This window comes from Phascolarctos cinereus, unplaced genomic scaffold (genome assembly GCF_003287225.1).
Source record: "Phascolarctos cinereus isolate Bilbo 61053 unplaced genomic scaffold, phaCin_HiC Scaffold_2;HRSCAF=192, whole genome shotgun sequence".
In the NCBI taxonomy this organism is placed as follows: Eukaryota; Metazoa; Chordata; class Mammalia; order Diprotodontia; family Phascolarctidae; genus Phascolarctos; species Phascolarctos cinereus.
The window spans coordinates 303,807,727-303,824,819 of record NW_027555625.1 but is presented as its reverse complement, the minus strand read 5'-3'; the positions used below and the strand labels follow the sequence as shown (position 1 = coordinate 303,824,819).

The following is a 17,093-nucleotide window of genomic DNA, read 5'->3' as shown; positions in this document are numbered from 1 at the left end:
CAACTCCCAACAGTACTTTGTACACAGTAAGTGCTTAATAGGTGCATCTTTCATTCATTCATTATTTATTCATTCACTCATTTCAGTGGTATTCTTCTAGATCTATTTTTTCATCTAATTTTTATATTCTACCTATTAATGATTATACAAACCTTCAGAGCTGTAAAATGAACTGAACCCCAAATTCAATATGGCCAATTTCATCCCCTCAGAGTATCACTAACACTGTCAATTCTCAATTCCTTAGGAAAGAGATACATGCACACAATCAATGAACACTTATTAAAACCATCTACTATGTGCCAGGTACTATGCTAAGTGTCAGAGATACAAAGTAAGGCAAAAAGATAGTCTCTGCCCTCAAGGAGCTCACAGCATAATAGGGAAAGACAACGCATAAAAAGAAGCCAAAAGGAGTGGAAAGGGAAAGGTATTTAGCATTGGAATATGATGAAGACACACAGGCAGGTAAGAAATGATGAGAGGGCTGCCCTGGGCCCCTTTCTTAAGTGGAGGAAATGCAAAGAACTCTCAGATATTCACCCTCTACCTTCTCCAATCATACCTTCCCAGGGGAAAGGAATACATGAAAGAGATGAGATTTTTTCAGAGCTGATGAAATTTTGCAGGAAGATAAGTTACTGGAGGCAATGAAATCCAGGAGATCAGTTGTGTGAAAAATGATGAAGTGGCTGATTGTGGCATGCATAATCAATGAACACACCAGTACATTCTGAGAAAATAATTTATTTTGTTTTACATCTTAAATGACATTAAAAGCTCTTAAGAGCAATCATTAAAGATATACTGAATTTGTTCCAATTGGAATTCCAATGACTCTTTCCTTAAAAAAAAAAAAGGCAAAAGAAAACTAATCATCAACTCCCCTTAAAGTCGCCTCTTAAACCTGATACCAAAACACTCAGGATACATCATGTTGAGTACAGGGTGGATAGCTTAGTCCTCCTTCATCCAAATTTAGTCTAAAATGGATTGACTAATATTTATGGAGATCAAGAGGGCTTTGACTGACGTATGATCTATCTTCCCCTGCAGGTATTTAAATTTTTATTATTATTTTTACAAAGAAAGTGTTAGATAGGTAGAGGAAGCAGGAGAATGTTCATGTTAACTACTGTTACACTGCGTCAAAGTAGCCCCTGCACAGTAGTTAGCATGATATATGCAATGACAAATAGGTTCTTGAGGAACTTATTTGGATATGGAAAATAACTTGAGCTGGAACACAAGAGAAAGCTAGGAAAATAAATATCAACATACATTCCTTCTCCTGCCTTCTCAGTGAGCTAGTGGCTCGATTACCAATGAGGTCTAAGGACATTTACAGTCTCTCTCAGAGGATACTGATGTCTTTTGCAAGAATGATGGCTACTAGAAAGGCTTACATTGCCATCTGTCTTTGCTTTCATAATAATTCACATGGAATTCCATTTTTGAGGGCCTACAGTCATTCACTTGGTGTCTTCTGCTTCTTCCACCCTTGATGCTCACTTAGACATTGTCCAATCCCTTGAAGTGGTCCAAGTGGCACTGGCAGTGATCATTAAATAATAGAGCATTTCCATAGGCTTTCTCTTGTTCGGATGAAGTCCAGGGTAAAGAACTCAAAACTTCTTGCCCTCTCCTTCTAATCTCCACTGGCCCTCTCTGTCTGTATGTTCTCTCAACCCCTTCTCCTCACTCAAGGTGTGAAAACCATAAGGTAGTAACTACAGCTGGGGCAAGTATGAAACAAGATATGCAGAAGAAAACACTGGCCATTGAGAGAGTCATTAGGTAGCCCTGTGAATTTGTTGTGTCCACAGGAAGTAAGGATACCTTCCTCACTTCTGTAACACAGGTCATCAAACACCAGTCTCATATTTCTACCACGTTCAGTGCACCAATGAGATCTAATGTAGCAGTGCCACAGACCAGTCACCAGACTCTTATTTTACATTTTCTGGCCCCTACAGATGACTTAACACTCACTTAGGAGCTAATCTGCCTCTTGCTGAATAGATGTTTAATACCTAGTCCTGGAAGAGTCATTGAAATAAAGCCCCTGGGCACCATTATGAAAACTCATGTTCAGATAGTTGTGTCTCCTAATATTTTTACAAACTTTGCACACAAACACATCACTTTCTGATCAGGAATGACCACAGTCCTCAAATGGGCTCAGGCAATGTGCCATTGATAGTCAACAAAGAATTGTAAACTTGGATTGTGTCACAGCCCATAGTCTTTATAAAGTATTGGCACAGGGCAGATGTCACCATCCTTCTTCAGGCTGGGTGAAGATAGCGATATATTACAAAGTCATAAGGAACTAATCCATGACTTACATCTTCCTTACCAACCTTTGGATGGTTGAATTTCACTTACAGAATAAGAGTGTTTCTGGCTTTGCATATTTATGACATAATCTATTTAGTCATGTTTTATTAAGGTCAAAATATTTCCCCATTACCCACAGTAGATTAAAAAAAATCAGTGTGTATTTACATCTAATTTCCATAGATAGAATTGTTATCCAGTATCACCCATACAGAAGACTGAAAATTATAAAGAAAAAAGAGGTTTTGTGAATTTGCTTTTGAGTGAGGTGATGACTTTTTGTAATTTTTTTGGCTTTACTTTTTTTTTTTTTAAGTGCAACTGCTTTGAGGAATTAGCCAGAATGGTAGGCACTCTAATCCAGAAACTTAATACCATCCCATCAAAAATATCAGGAGTTATTTCTAACCACATTATACTCTTTTGACTGCCAAGCAATCTTGACAAGTCGAATGTCTGAGGAGGTGCCTATATGGTAATCCCAGCAGTATTCTGGTGATAAGATTTTTGTGGGTTTATTGAGAAGGAAATACTTGTTGAGATGGCTTTCATCATGCCACTCAGCTTCAATGTCATTTTCCTTGTCCTGAAGAATTCCCTTGAAGCATTCCTGGGTGAGGTTCAAAACCCGAAGGGGTGTGCCACCAAAAATGGCTGCATGGTAATAGAAATCTCCCTGGCCAAAAGGGATGTATGCTGCAGACTCAGGCCTTCTCTCATAAGTGAACTCACTGGGATCAGCCTTATACCACCATGCCTGGAGTTGAGCTACTGACTCACCTAGAGTCTCCACCCCAAAATCATCCTTGAAGATCTGATCCACATCCATGCAGAAGAGGAAGTCAACTTCATACTGGATGTGATTTATAATGTGTTCCCCAATGATTTTCATGCGCATCATGCTAATATCCTGCCATCTCTTCTCTCTGTTGATTTCAAATACTTTGAATGTACGAAGGGGACCCAGCTGTATCCAAGGTATCTTAGAGTAGTCATCCACCATGATGTAAAATATGACTCTCTGGCCAACCATGAAGTACTTCTCAGCAGATGTCATGAATTCCTCCAAATATCGATCAAGGTACCTGTGAAACAAATCATAAATAAGTCAAGTTATCCCCCTAGATGATGATGGAAAGTTTTAGTAATGGCATGTTGAGCCATATAAAAACAACATTTATATGGTGCTATATACACATACATATATGCTATCTTATTTAATCTTCTCAACCACTTGTGAAGTAGGTGCTATTATTAAGCCGATATTGTACTTTAGAAAACTGAGGCAGACAAAGGTTTGAGAAGAATTCTTCTGAGAGGCAGTCTAGGGGACTGGGGGCCCTCACTCAGCTCCTAGCTGGCTCACCAACTGTAATGACAAAAATCTATGTCAAAGAGAAACTGATGCACAAAGTTATAAGCATGATCAACTTATTAGTATGGCTAGCAAATATCAATAAATTGGATCCAAGACTCTTTAGTCGTCAAGTATGCATCTGACAGATCAAAGACTTGTCCACAGTCACACAGCTAATAAGTTTCTGAAACAGGATTTGAACTCAGATTTTTCTGACTTCAAATCTAGCATTCTAGCTACCTAGCTGTCATTCATACTCTCCTACCCATTTTCTTTCACAATTGACAGCATGGATGGACAATGGATGGATGGTCTATCTGGCTGCCATAATATTTTGCCTCCATGTCACAATTTATTACTTGCAAACCAGAATGCACCCAGAAGGGTGACCATAATAATAGGGAGTACATCAAAAACTATGCCAAATGAGAATCACTTGAAGAAAATGTGTATTCCTATGTAAAACTGAAAATTGATGCCCCATCTTATTTTCTATCATTTTCAATTTATTACATATTAATGATCAATCAATCCATCATGTATTGATTGGCCCCCTCATTACGTGAGTTTCAACCCCCTTAAGCCTGTAACTTCAGTTGCCTATTGTGAAATTATATAATTGAAATTCTACAGTTTAATTATTGATTGAGAATTGTATCTGATGAGTATATCTAGTTGAATCAAATTCAGACTTGATTGCAAAGGCCCTATTAGTAAAATCTATAAGAGTTTAACTTCCATATACCTTTGGGATAAAATCCAACCATAAAAATTTAATCTGTGAGCCTCTGCTGATCATGGAGGGAGATGAGTCAATCTTGTGATAGGATGTTTGCTCACCATGAGACTCTCTGAAGGATGTTGTCATGGGATTTTGGTCCACCTGGTGAGAAACTAATGTGAACAGCCCCAACCAATCAGGACTAAAATGTGTCTATATAATCACTGTGTAAATACCATGAAAGAACTGATCTGTCAGATGTATCCTTAACTATTAAAGAGTCTTAGATCCAATTTATTTGTATTTGCTAGCCATTCTAATAAATTAATCATGCTTACAACTTTGTGTCTCAGTTTCTCTTTAACACAGATCTTTATCACTACAGTTGGTGAGCCAGCTGGGAGCCAAGTGAGCCCCCGCCCCGGTTGCCTCTCAGAAGAACTCTTCTCAAGACTACCCTGGATGTTGGGCTCCCTAGCTTGGCCTTGATCCAAATTTTCTTGGAGGCAAGGTAAGCTCCTGAAGGGAGATCTTTATCAACAGAACAAAATAAGAAAGTCTCTAGAGCACTTAGACAGTTATTAAACAAGTAGACTTTAAACTGATTTAAAAAAAGTCTTAAAACTGATTATAAGAACTAGATTTTTAGCAAAAATTTCGAAAAAAGTAAAATTCTTAATGAAAAGGGGCAAGGATGAAAGAAAAATGCATAATACCAGGAATTTCTTTCTTACATTGGCAGCTGGCCAAAGCAAAACAGGCAAGTTATAGCCAAGTCGTAAATTCTCCTTTCTTTTAAGTGGCAGTGGGCCAAAGTAAAATGGCTTTTCTAGTGATAAAACAATTGGCTACTTAAATTCATTAAGTTTAATTGGCTTTTCTAAATTGGCTCAAAATTGAGAATCAGTCTCTGAGTCCTCCTCTGTACTATTAAATTCCTAGTAGGGCAATCCTGAAGACCATGTTTCTATACAACTGGCTATAACAACCTAAATCCAACTGAAAGGAGGAATTATCATATTCCATTTGTTAAGTGGGATGAATGAGAGATGCCCTCTTCTATGGGGGCACCACGGTAGGGTCACTTGCGGCAACTTCCTAATAAATGACCTCTCAGAGTCACTTGTGACTGCTACTGCTGGCTTCCCACTCGATATCCCCTTACGAGTGACAGGGGTGGGGGTCGGGGGCAGACAGTAGTGTTTCCAAGGGAATCTGTCCCTCTCCCTCTCCCCGGGAAAACTGCTTAAATCCCAGAGTCAAAGCAAGCCACCAGTTCATCTGGGAATGACAGTTGGCCATTAAATGAAGTGACCTTTGGTCTAAGACTGCTAGAGATTCAACTGGTAAACAATTTTGGCCTAAACGTGGCACTTTTGATTATTGTGCATTAGAGAAACTAAGAAAGGCCATTGAACAATCTCATCCAAAATGAACAAATCATGTTCAAATTTGGTGTGGGCCAGCCTGGTCTGATGGGACATGCCTACTGCTCCTTAAAGGGCCCACTTCTGACTCCTCTACCCTATCTGTCTTCCACTATGGTAAGAGAACTAACCTCTTTCAGACAAGAGGAACTACTTAGCTGCTGGTGATTTTTATACCTGATGTCATCCAGCCTGAAAACATGATACCATCAAAAGTCTTTCTTGTTATATCAGAAATCCCCGAATATGAAGGAAAAGATAAAAAAATGAAGACACCTAGGCAGAAACCTCAGGCAGTCTTGGCCACTACCAAAATACTCCCTCCTTTTTTGAGCTTTGCCAGGAAACCTCAAGAACAGGAAATGTGTTTGTTGCTCAAAAAGGGGGGCATTTTGCTAGAGGTTTCATTAGACTTACAGAATAATAAAAACAAGACAGTGGGAAGACCTAAACAGAAATTTAGAATATTAGAGTGTGGGGGTAAGTGTCTTATCTGTGCTTTGCACTAATTTATACTGGCAAATGTTTTCCAGGCATTTCTTTTGTTCCATGTCTTGATAAGTGAACCTAGCTTTTTCATTTAGTCTGATCAGCTAAAGAAAAAGAAATATAGAAAGTGAAACTTTCAAAAGTCTTCAGAAAAAAACAAAATTGTCTTTTCTCTCTATATTTCCAACCTTGCCCAAGCTGGAGACAGAAGACAGATTTAAAAAGATCTTTTTCTTTTTTTCCTAGACCATAAGGAAAAAACAATTAGAGTATAAATTTGTAACCAAATTGTAATTTTTCTACTGAAAATTTCTAAATTGTGATTTGAATGAGTCTTTTGATGAGTTTTGGGGGTACCAGTCTGCAGAGATTGTTTAAATAGGAATAAAAATCTGTAAAGTTTGATGGAAAAAATGGGCAGATCGATTAGATCACTTTAAAAAAAAAAAGGGGCAGCTAGGTGGCAAGTGGATAGAGTACCGGCCCTGAAGTCAGGAGGACCTGAGTTCAAATTTGGCCTCAGACCAAACACTTGACACTTACTAGCTGTGTGACTCTGGGCAAATCACTTAACCCCAATTGCCTTAAAAAAAAAAAAAGGAGAAACTTCAGGATGACCTGAAGTTTAAATTGCAAACTGGTTTTAAAGTTGCAGTTCGAATTTTAGGAACTGTTTCAATAGCCACGCAATCTGTTTAAGAGAGATGCAGTTAAATAGAGATTCAGAGACGTGTTAAGAAGATCAGGAAAATATTACAGGAGAAATTAGAGTAGAAGTTCTGTGAGTTTAAATAATTCCACAACTCAGAACTTAAAATGAAATGTTTGCTATGTAACAGGAAAGTAATATGGTAGAATATTAAAGACCAATATGAGACCTCTAACTGCTCAAGTCTCACTTTTATAGTGAGTTCTACTTTTCCAGCTGCAGAGCAGCAAGACCAGTCAGTTTCACTTTTGAATCAGCAGAACAATTCCAAAGCAGTTTCAGTTTGTAGTTTTTTGGTGGAATTAGTTTTAATTTTTGTGTAAATTCTTTAAAAGATGCACTTAAAAACTGTACTTAAAAGGAATGACAAATTTATTGTGGGATGGAAATGAGATTTTTTCTGATTAAAAGGCAGAACAGGAAAATTTTAGACCACATTCAGTTTCCTCTTTCCAAAAGAAAAAAAGTAAGTCAAGTTGGAATCTATTTACCCTTCTGTTGCATATTGTTTTTTTTTTCTTTTTGTGCTTACTGTTTTTAAACACCAAGCAAGCCCTGTTATTGGTCCCTACATTGGGACTCCCAGATTACATACTTGTGGCAAGTTTTACAACAGTATTCAAATTGCAAAGGGAATGTAAATACTAAAGTTTTCCCAGTTTCTGATTTGACCTCAAGAGAGAGAAAAATTTACTTTAAAATCAAGAAGCTACTGAAAAGTAAATAAAAGCTAATGTTCTATAGAGGCAGTTAGGGTAAGAGTTACTGAGAACAGAATTTAACAAGAACATAACATTATAGGAGTTAAATGTGCTCACCTAATGTGTGTGTATGAATGCTCAAATTACAAAAGATCAATTAAAATAAGTATATAGCTCCAAAATACTAAAGTTTTGAGAAGGCAAAGTGGAACTTGCAAATTATTTTAGGACAAATAAACATTTTATGGGATGAAATAAGGAAGCATATAATATAAAACAAAATTTATCAGTTTATAAAAGTTAGAAGTTTATAAAATCATAAAACAAACTACAGTGCTTTGGAATATCTACTACATGACACATTGTAAGTTAGGTTAAGGAAAACAGAAAAAATGGACTTAGCTTTTGAGTGATTTTAAAGGAGAGAAAAACTTAAACCCTGAGCCCTTCAGAAAATTATAGTCTGCATCAGACACTTTTTTCCAGTAGTGCAATTCCTGTTAACTCTATATGAAGTCAAAATTGTGCTTTAATAAAAACGGGAACTTTAAATCAAGAAATTATTATGTCATAAATCAAAGGATTTTTCTAATTCAAATCATCATTGACAATTTGGCAGATTTAACTATGGATCAGAAAGGACAACTATCTGCTTTACTATATAACAATTAGTGAAATTGGTTGAAGTCATTAGGGAAGGCTACATCAATCTTTTTAGTATAAGTACACTATCAAAAGGTGTTCAGCTGTCCAACTCTGTGTGACCCCATTTGGGGTTTTCTTGGTAAAGATATTGGAGTAGTTTGCCATTTCCTTCTCCAGATCATTTTATAGACAAGGAAACAAAGGCCAACAGAGGTTGACTTACCCAGGGTCACACAGCTAGGAAGTATCTAAAGCTGGATTTGAACTCAGGTATTGCTGCTCCCAGGCAGGCCCAGTACTCTATTCCACTGTGCCACTTACTCTTGTTTAATTTATACTTAATTGTTTTAACTAGAACCAATGTGATGTTCACAATTGCATTCCAACAACTGAAGTCTCATCATCACTTTTCAATCTGAGTTAATTTTTTAAAATTAAAGCTCAAGCTAATTAAAAACAGTGAATCCTGATATTTGAAATCCTAGTAGTTAATTACCCTTGTGAAAATTAAGATTTTAAATTGTTAACATTAGTGATTATACAGCTCTACTTGATTTAGTTGAAATTTGTTCCAAACATTAAATTAATGTGCTTTCATATGATGCATTCTCCTATTAGGAGAATTATTACAAATATTTACAAAAACATTTTGTGTTCTCTTCTAAAAATCCATAATCTTGTTTATGTCACTGGCACAATTTTTCTTGTTATTTGGGAAATCATTGTATAGAGATTTCTGTTAATTTAAAATCATTGGAAAATTAACTCCTCTTTTGATGACAGACAAAGCTAAAATTCCTAACTGCTAACTTTTTAATTAGATATAATAATTCAATAGCATATAGTATCAGAAAATATCACAAGCTTTGTAAGAGGCAATTAGGAATCAACATCTTTCATAGATAAAGACAAGTGCTTACAAATTTCTTTATAAAGACTAATATTTTTGGACTTTATATGTGACTAGCATAAAAAAGGTGAATTTTCTACATTATGTATATTACATGTTTAAGTACCAGCACCAAAAAGGAACTTGCTTTTATATAATGCTATTAGATTATATATTGAGGAAGGAAAACAGTTAAAATATGAAGAAAACTCTAAATAACAATAGTAAGTTATTGATGTGAGAGGAGCAGAAGATATCTTTTAAGGTACCAATATCTGTGACCTTCCTGTGCCATAACTGAGCTCTAGCGGATACCCCCCAATACTGCCACGTAAACTTCTTTGTGAAATATGTGGATAAATGCTTCTCTAGCATAACAGAAGTTAACTTTGAAAAGGAGATAGATGACTTCTTCTCCAAAATGACCCTGCTTATTACCTGTTGTGACACTACAATGAGGAACTATCTCTTAGCCAAAGGGAGGAACCTTAAACTGTGCCGTTGTGCTGAGTGAGTTGTATTTGGGTTTGACTATCACTTAAAAAACGATGTGAATGTAATCAATTCTAATTGCCCCCAAAGTCTCAGAGAACAGCTACACTCTCAAACACACTAAACCTTTGCAACTATTTCCAACAAACAGCCCCTCCCAAAGGATGAGGAAACATGTCCTTTTATTTGGCCATTAGCTTTAACAGCTACAACTTTCATATTATACTTTGTGGAAATTATTGTCTAGGTCCTCGTTGTAAGCCTTATTTACAGATAAAGTAAGTTAGAGTGTACAAGGCTTTGTTGGAATCTTAAAAGAGGGATTCAGACAAACAGTGCCTTCCTAGTCCTATAATTGTAAAGTGCTTACCACAGTGCCTGATATGTGGTGAGCATTATATAATTGCTGCCTATTGTTATTGGGTTATTTTGAGGTCCTAAAATGAATGAACTTTTTATGTAAAGCAATGTGGAAATGTGTTCAGTTGAATTAGTGTCACTCAAATTGTAAGAAGTTTTGTTTCCTGTTTTACAATACATGAGATTGTATATGTTATGCATTGGGCTATCTGGTTTTCTAACTAGCTATGTTAATTATTAAATGAGGTATTTATTTTTTTAATGGTTAGTAATGATAACTTACTTATTGGTGATTTTTGACTGAATAATATATGCTAGTAAAGTACTACTACTACTATAGTGAGGAATCATTTTAAATTGTCATTTGAATTACAAATAATAGAGACCACTTAACCTTATTAACAATAAAGAAGACATTTTGCCTGATCTCCTGAGGTTTTCTTAACCCACCATAAGAGTCATACGTCTTAGAGTTGATAGGGTTATAGTTTACAGGAGACTGACACTACAACATCCTTTTCTTATGTTAATATGATTATAATATTTTCATAAGGGGAGAATGAATTAGAATTAGATTTAGATAAAGACAGATTAAAGATGAATGTAAAATTTTCTGAAATTAGATGGAGTATACAATATTCAGTAGTAACAAGATATATGTGTGCACACCATTGGCTTTCAAATACAAATGATTTAACACACAAAGGGTTCACTTTACAAGTCAGGCCCTCATGCATTTCTTTTTTTCGGATGGATAGCAGTGTTCATATAAGATACAAGGTTTAGATAAAACAGTCAGAGGCACATGAGACTTAAATTCTCTGAAGTTTCAAGTGTGGGTTCCAAATTTGATGTTCTATAGTTCACCACCTCAACTAGCTACTAAATTGTATTAGGATCTGTTTTGTAAAAGGTTATAGCAAGAACACCTAGGAACCTCTGCAACTGCCTTTAAACCAGACAAGTAGCCCTTCTACCAAGACTCACCTTCAGAGCTGCCATCAATTAAGACCTACTCCAGAATGCAATTATGAGAAGTTGTTTTCAGGAACCACACAAAAACCTGAGACATCTGAAACTTAACTGGAGATTAAATGGACATTGGAAGTTGGCTATAAGGGCCCTAGAACACATGTAAAATCTTCCTTTCCTACACACCACAGTCCCTGTAAAGTCAGCTTATGGAAGGGGACTGCCCCTTGTGGATTCTGTCAATGAAATGGCCTTAGGTAACAAGGCTTTAGTCTGTACAACAGGCTGTTCTTCAAAGCACTCTTGAGTTAAGGGAGCGGGTTCCTGCCTAGCTACCACAACATGCAGATGGAGAAGGCATGAGAGACTTATTACCTTTTGCTGATCCATTTCTAATATCACCAGCAGCAGTAATAATCAAACCCCTTATGATTGACCTTGCATAAAATGCTGAACTCTGTAATTACTGCTCTTTATTGCCCCATTGCTAATTTAATTCCAATGGATTCTGATCATTCCCAATCATATTAATTTGATTTATAGATGGTAATTCATTGGAGACAAGTCTCAAAGAATCAAAAGTGGAAATGTGAAATTGAAAATTGATACCTCACTTTATTTTGTCTTATTTTCAATTTATTATGTACCAAAAATCAATCCACAATGTATTGGTTGGCCCCCTCATTATGCGAGTTTGAGCTCTCTAAACTTGTAATTTCAGTTGCCTATTGTGAAATTATATAATTGAAATCCATGATTTAATTATTGATAGAGAATTATATCTAATCAGAATCAATATTTGTGAATCAAATTCAGACTTGACTGTATAGGCCCTATTCATAAAATCTATAAGAGCTTAACTTCTCTATTCCTATGGGTTAAAGTCCAACCACAAAAATTCTCATCTGTGAGCTTTTGCTGACCATAGGGAGAAGATGAGTCAATCTGGTGATAAGATGTTTGCCCACCATGAGAATTTCCAAAGGGTGTTTGTTATAGGATGTTGCTCTACCTGGTGAGGAACTGATGTAAGCAGCCTCAACCAATCAGGAGTAAAAATGTCTGTATGGTCACTGTGTAAATGCTATTAAAGAGTTGTTCTGACCACCAGATGAATCCTTGACTACTAAAGCGTCTTGGATCCAATTTATTGTTATTTTCTAGGCATACTAATAAATTGACCATGCTTGGAAACTCTGTGCCTCATTTTCTGTTTTACCTCTCCCAAATTTTCATCATAACACAGCCTGGAGAAGTGAAAACTTAAAGAGGCAGGTTTCAACTATCAAGATGAAACTCAGTAAGAAGAAACTTCTGAAAAATTAGACCTCTCTCAAAGGTGAAGAGGCTACCTCAAGTGGTAGTGTATTCTTCAGAATCAAGGAAGGTTTTGGTTAAATGACCACTTCTAGGGGATGCTGCAGAAGTGATCCTTATAATAGCTGGGACATTGGACTAGATGACATTGATGTACTTTCCAATATGAAATTCCGATGTATTATCTTTACCTCACCAGTGCCTCATTCTAAATAGCTTAAAAAAATCCATTTTAGATTTCAAATCATTTTGCTCATCTACTTCAGAATTTTTCCACAGCCTTTCTCATCCTACTAGAAGCTGTGGATAGAAATGTCCTATGACTAAGCATGGGCCTCAGTAGAAACTAAACCAGTACCAATAATCATTAACATCAGCTCAGAGCCTTCATAATTCTTCTCATATGCATCCTGGAATACAGTCTTTCATATTTGGTTGGAATATAGGAAAGTTATTCTGAGTTCAACATGTTCATCATAAGCTCTACTTTCTGATTTTATGTTTAATCTGCATTTACTTATACCAGCTCCACTCCTTGTTAGCCATGTGACTGTAAGCAAGTCATAGGCATATGATTTAAGAGCTGGGGAGGGCTGTGGAGGTCAACTAAGATGAGTAATGCCCCCCCAAACTCTACAGAAGAAACTGAGGTCTAAAGAGAGGACAGTTAGTTACTCAAGGTCACATGATTTGTGAGGAGTAGAACTAGAATTCTAACTAGTAGAAGAAAGCAGCATTTTAAGGCAAGCTACTTGCTTCAAGTCCCAGCCCAGACATTTCACTGCACCCAAATTTTCTTATTTGTAAAACGAGAATAGAAATCAATGGTCTCTACAATCTTTACATTAACATAGTGCCTCACACATAATAAGTACTTAAAATTTTTATTGATTGACTGAAGGTCCCTTTCAGATTTTTTAAAAAATTAATTTATTTTATTCTGAACTCAAGAAATAAAATAAACATTTCTATAACACAGTAAAATAGAAAAAAAAAAAGGTGACTGCATATGAAACTGCACATCTATTACATACAACTTGCTATTCCTTTTAAATAGATGATAATATTATCATGGAACTTCCCCCTATCCCCCAAGTGGCTACCATTAAACACAAACAAGTACATATATATATACATATATATATATATATATATATATATATATATATATATATATATGTATGTATGTATATATGCAAAATTATTCTATTTATCAGTTCTTTCTCTGGATGCAGACAGTGTCTTCCTTCACACGGTCCTTTGTAGTTAATTTGGTTATTTGTAATAGTCAAAATTATTTAGTCCCTCAAAGTTGTTCTTAAAACAATGTTACTGCTACTGTACTCTTCATTATTTCATGCAAGTCTATCCATGTTTGTCTACAATCATCAAGTTCCAGATTTAGAGCTATTATCCAATGATCTTTCATTTCTCTATAAATTTCAGTTTCCTCATCTTTAAAATAGAAAGAGTATATGTATGGACTACCTTACCTATAACAAGTAACTTTAAAAAATTATAAGGGGCTTTAGAATTAGGAGATATGATCTAAAAATAACTCCAGCTGTGAGACTCCTATTTTAAGGATAGAGTTACAGTTATTTCTGGATCCATGAACAATGACTTCATCAGCTCCGCCACTGTTCCCAAATGGGGTGTGTCAATCTTTTTCCTTAGGGTCCCACTCACCATTTCTTAATTTTCAGGACCAAGTTCCCCTTCCCTAACCACCACTCCCAGAAAGTATGGTTTTCTTCATTATTCTTCCTCCTGGGGTGAGTGGGGGTGGGGAAGGAAGGGACAGTCTTTGCTTTTGCACTTATAAGCCCAGGGTGTTAGGCACATAGCAAGCATTTAATAAATGTTTTCACTCATCCATTCATTCACTAAGTACTGACCACCAGGGGGCAACAGGATACCAGATTGTTAGTCTATTCAAATACCTGATTCCCTTTCTGTACAGATCCCCTACCTGAGTCTCCCACTTCAACTATCATTCTTGTTGTGTTCTGCATGAGAGGTCAAAGAACATGATTGCTTATCTCCTTCCACTTGGCACAGCTCTTATGACTTAGGCAAAGGCCTAGATGGCATCCTTATCAAATTTAGAGAGTTAACATACCAGGCGCCAAAGGTGGGCTCCCAAAAAGAACTCAATGGGCTACAACAGTGGATGACAGTGATGAAATTTAATAGGGGTAAATGTAAAATCTTACACTCAAATAAAAAAAAAATCAACATCACAAGTACTAGATGAGAGGGGGTAACCAGACAGCTGCTCATCTGAAAATGATATGTGGGCTTGGGAGATGGATCCAAGATGTAAGAATGAGTAGACCAAAGAAACTGGATCCTCATATTCTAGCCCCTAAACAGGACAGCTTTAAAAAAAAAATACACGCATACTAAAAACCTACCAAGATAATAATGGTACCATAATACTCCATTATATTCACATACCACCATTTATTGGTGATTTCCCAAGGCATTCACTTTGTTTCCAGCTTTTCATTAACACACACACACACACACACACACACACACACACACACACACACACATCACATCACAGTTGATTCTTCAAGGAGAAAAAAATCCAGGACACAGAAGCTGACAAAGATACATGAGCACAAACGCAGAATTATTTTCTCTAGCAAAACTCAAGAGAATTTGGATATTTGCTGACGTTGAGGAGTTTATAAAGAGACACAGCCACTCTGATGAAGTACCTGAACTAAAAATTTCCTAAGAAAAAGAGAAAGATAAGTATTTAAACAAGCATGATAAAAAGAAGCATGAGAACTGTAAGTATGGTATTAGCTAAATCACTAAAAGTTTCAGAAGAGTGCTTCGGAAAAACAGAAAAAAAGAAAAAGGAGGGTCAGGAGGGGAGTGAGATAATTCCAAAGTTATGCTCCTCTATCTTTGAGAAAAAAGTCCAAATTAAGGTAAACAAACAACAAATCTAAGAAATTCAGCAAAACGATGGTAGAATCTTGTGATTTGGTGCAAAGGGAAATGAATAAACAAGGAAGCTAAGATACAGAATGGCTATAATCAAGTAAATAGAAAGATCAGTACAGTGTAACCTTATGTGAAATGTGTAATAATGACCATGCTTGGCCTTAGAGAAAAGATGGAAAAATGCACCTGCCTCCCCTACCTCTGTGTTTTTTAAAAGATAAGGAAACTCTGTGTGTGTGTGTGTGTGTGTGTGTGTGTGTGTGTGTGTGTGTAAGGTAAACTATGCTATCAGACACAGTATCTGGTTTGTTTTGCTGAAATGTTGCTTTAAAAAATCTTTGTTATAAAAAAAAGGCTTACTGGTGGGGAAGGAGAAGGCATATTCAGAAAGTAATATTAAATTCTAAATTAATAAAACTGTCATTTTATTAATAAAATCAATCAATTTCACATTAGTAAAAGCAAAAGGCATCCCTAAAATTTTTTATTTGACTGTGATCTTAATTATTGTCCCTTGGCAAATAATGTCTTTACATCTTCTTTAGGCTTATGGTATTTTCCCCCCTTATCACTGTAGCTTTGGAATTTAAATATAATATTAACAGGTGTGTTAGATCTTGGTTTCCTCCTGGAGAACATCTTGTCAATTCCTCCTGTTTTTATTTCCCCAAAATGTTTTCAACTAATTCTGGGGAAATATATTTGATGATTTTCTGAAATGGATTGCCCAGAGGTCTTTTGTTTTTCTAATTTCTCTAGGATGTAGGTAATCCTGAGGTTGTTATGTCATGATCTATTACTTATTATTTGGACCTATATGCTCTCTGATCATTTGGAAAAGTCAGTGATTTTTCAGTCTTTATTTGTAGCTGCCATGCATTGTGTGCAATTCCATTTAGTAAATTTAGTAGCATACAGTAAATTTGTTTTCAATTTATTAATCAATATGCATCTATTAAGTGCCTACTATGTTCCATGTACTATAGTAAGCACTGGGGATTAAAAATACAAAAGACACTTGCTGCTTGCATGAATCTTACATTGCTTTTTGGGGATATAACATTTTTGAGACAAGCAAACGCAGTAAAAAATACATAGAAGGTAACAAGAGGAGGCACTAATAATTGAGGAAATCATTAACATTTGTGCTGAACCTTGAGAGGAACTACCAATGTAAAGAGTTGGAGGTGACGAGGGAAAGCAATCTAATTAAGGGGAATAGCTAGAGTAAAAGGCACAAAGATGGGAAGATGGAATATTACATATGGGAATAGCAAACAGGCTATTTTGGTTGCAGCATAGAGTACATGAGGGGAAGTAATACATAATCAGCCTGGAGAATTAACTGGAGTCCGATTATGAAGGGTTTTCCATGCTAAAAAGAGGAGTCCATATGTTTGCATTTTAACTAAGACTTTAGGGAATCAATGAAGCTTCATGATCGAAGGATTGAGCTGGTTACACCTCTATTTAGGAATATCGATTTCATACCTGGATATTGGATTGTAGAGATGCCAGATTAGATGTAAGCAGACTAATTAAGAGACAACTGAAATAGTATAGGTGAGAAGTGATTGGAGTTTGGACCAGGGTGGTTGTGACATGAAGTAGAGAGAAGGGGATTGATGTGAAAGGATGTAGAATCAACACAACTTTGCAATAGATTGGCTATGGCAGTGAGTGAGTGAGGGTGAAAAGCTGAGAATAAGG

The 17,093-nt window shown here is 36.1% G+C and overlaps 1 protein-coding gene across 4 annotated transcripts in view; it reads right to left on the bottom strand.

Annotated features, from left to right (window-relative positions):
• Positions 1–731: 731 nt before the first annotated feature.
• GGTA1 (glycoprotein alpha-galactosyltransferase 1 (inactive)) overlaps positions 732–17,093 on the bottom strand; it is a 118,583-nt gene continuing 102,221 nt past the window's right edge. For all 4 annotated transcript variants that reach the window (XM_020990557.2, XM_020990558.2, XM_078150153.1 and 1 more), the window contains one exon: positions 732–3,425. In XM_020990557.2, the coding sequence (XP_020846216.1) occupies positions 2,732–3,425 (694 nt within the window). In that variant the 3' untranslated portion in view covers positions 732–2,731. The remainder of the gene's footprint in view (positions 3,426–17,093) is intronic.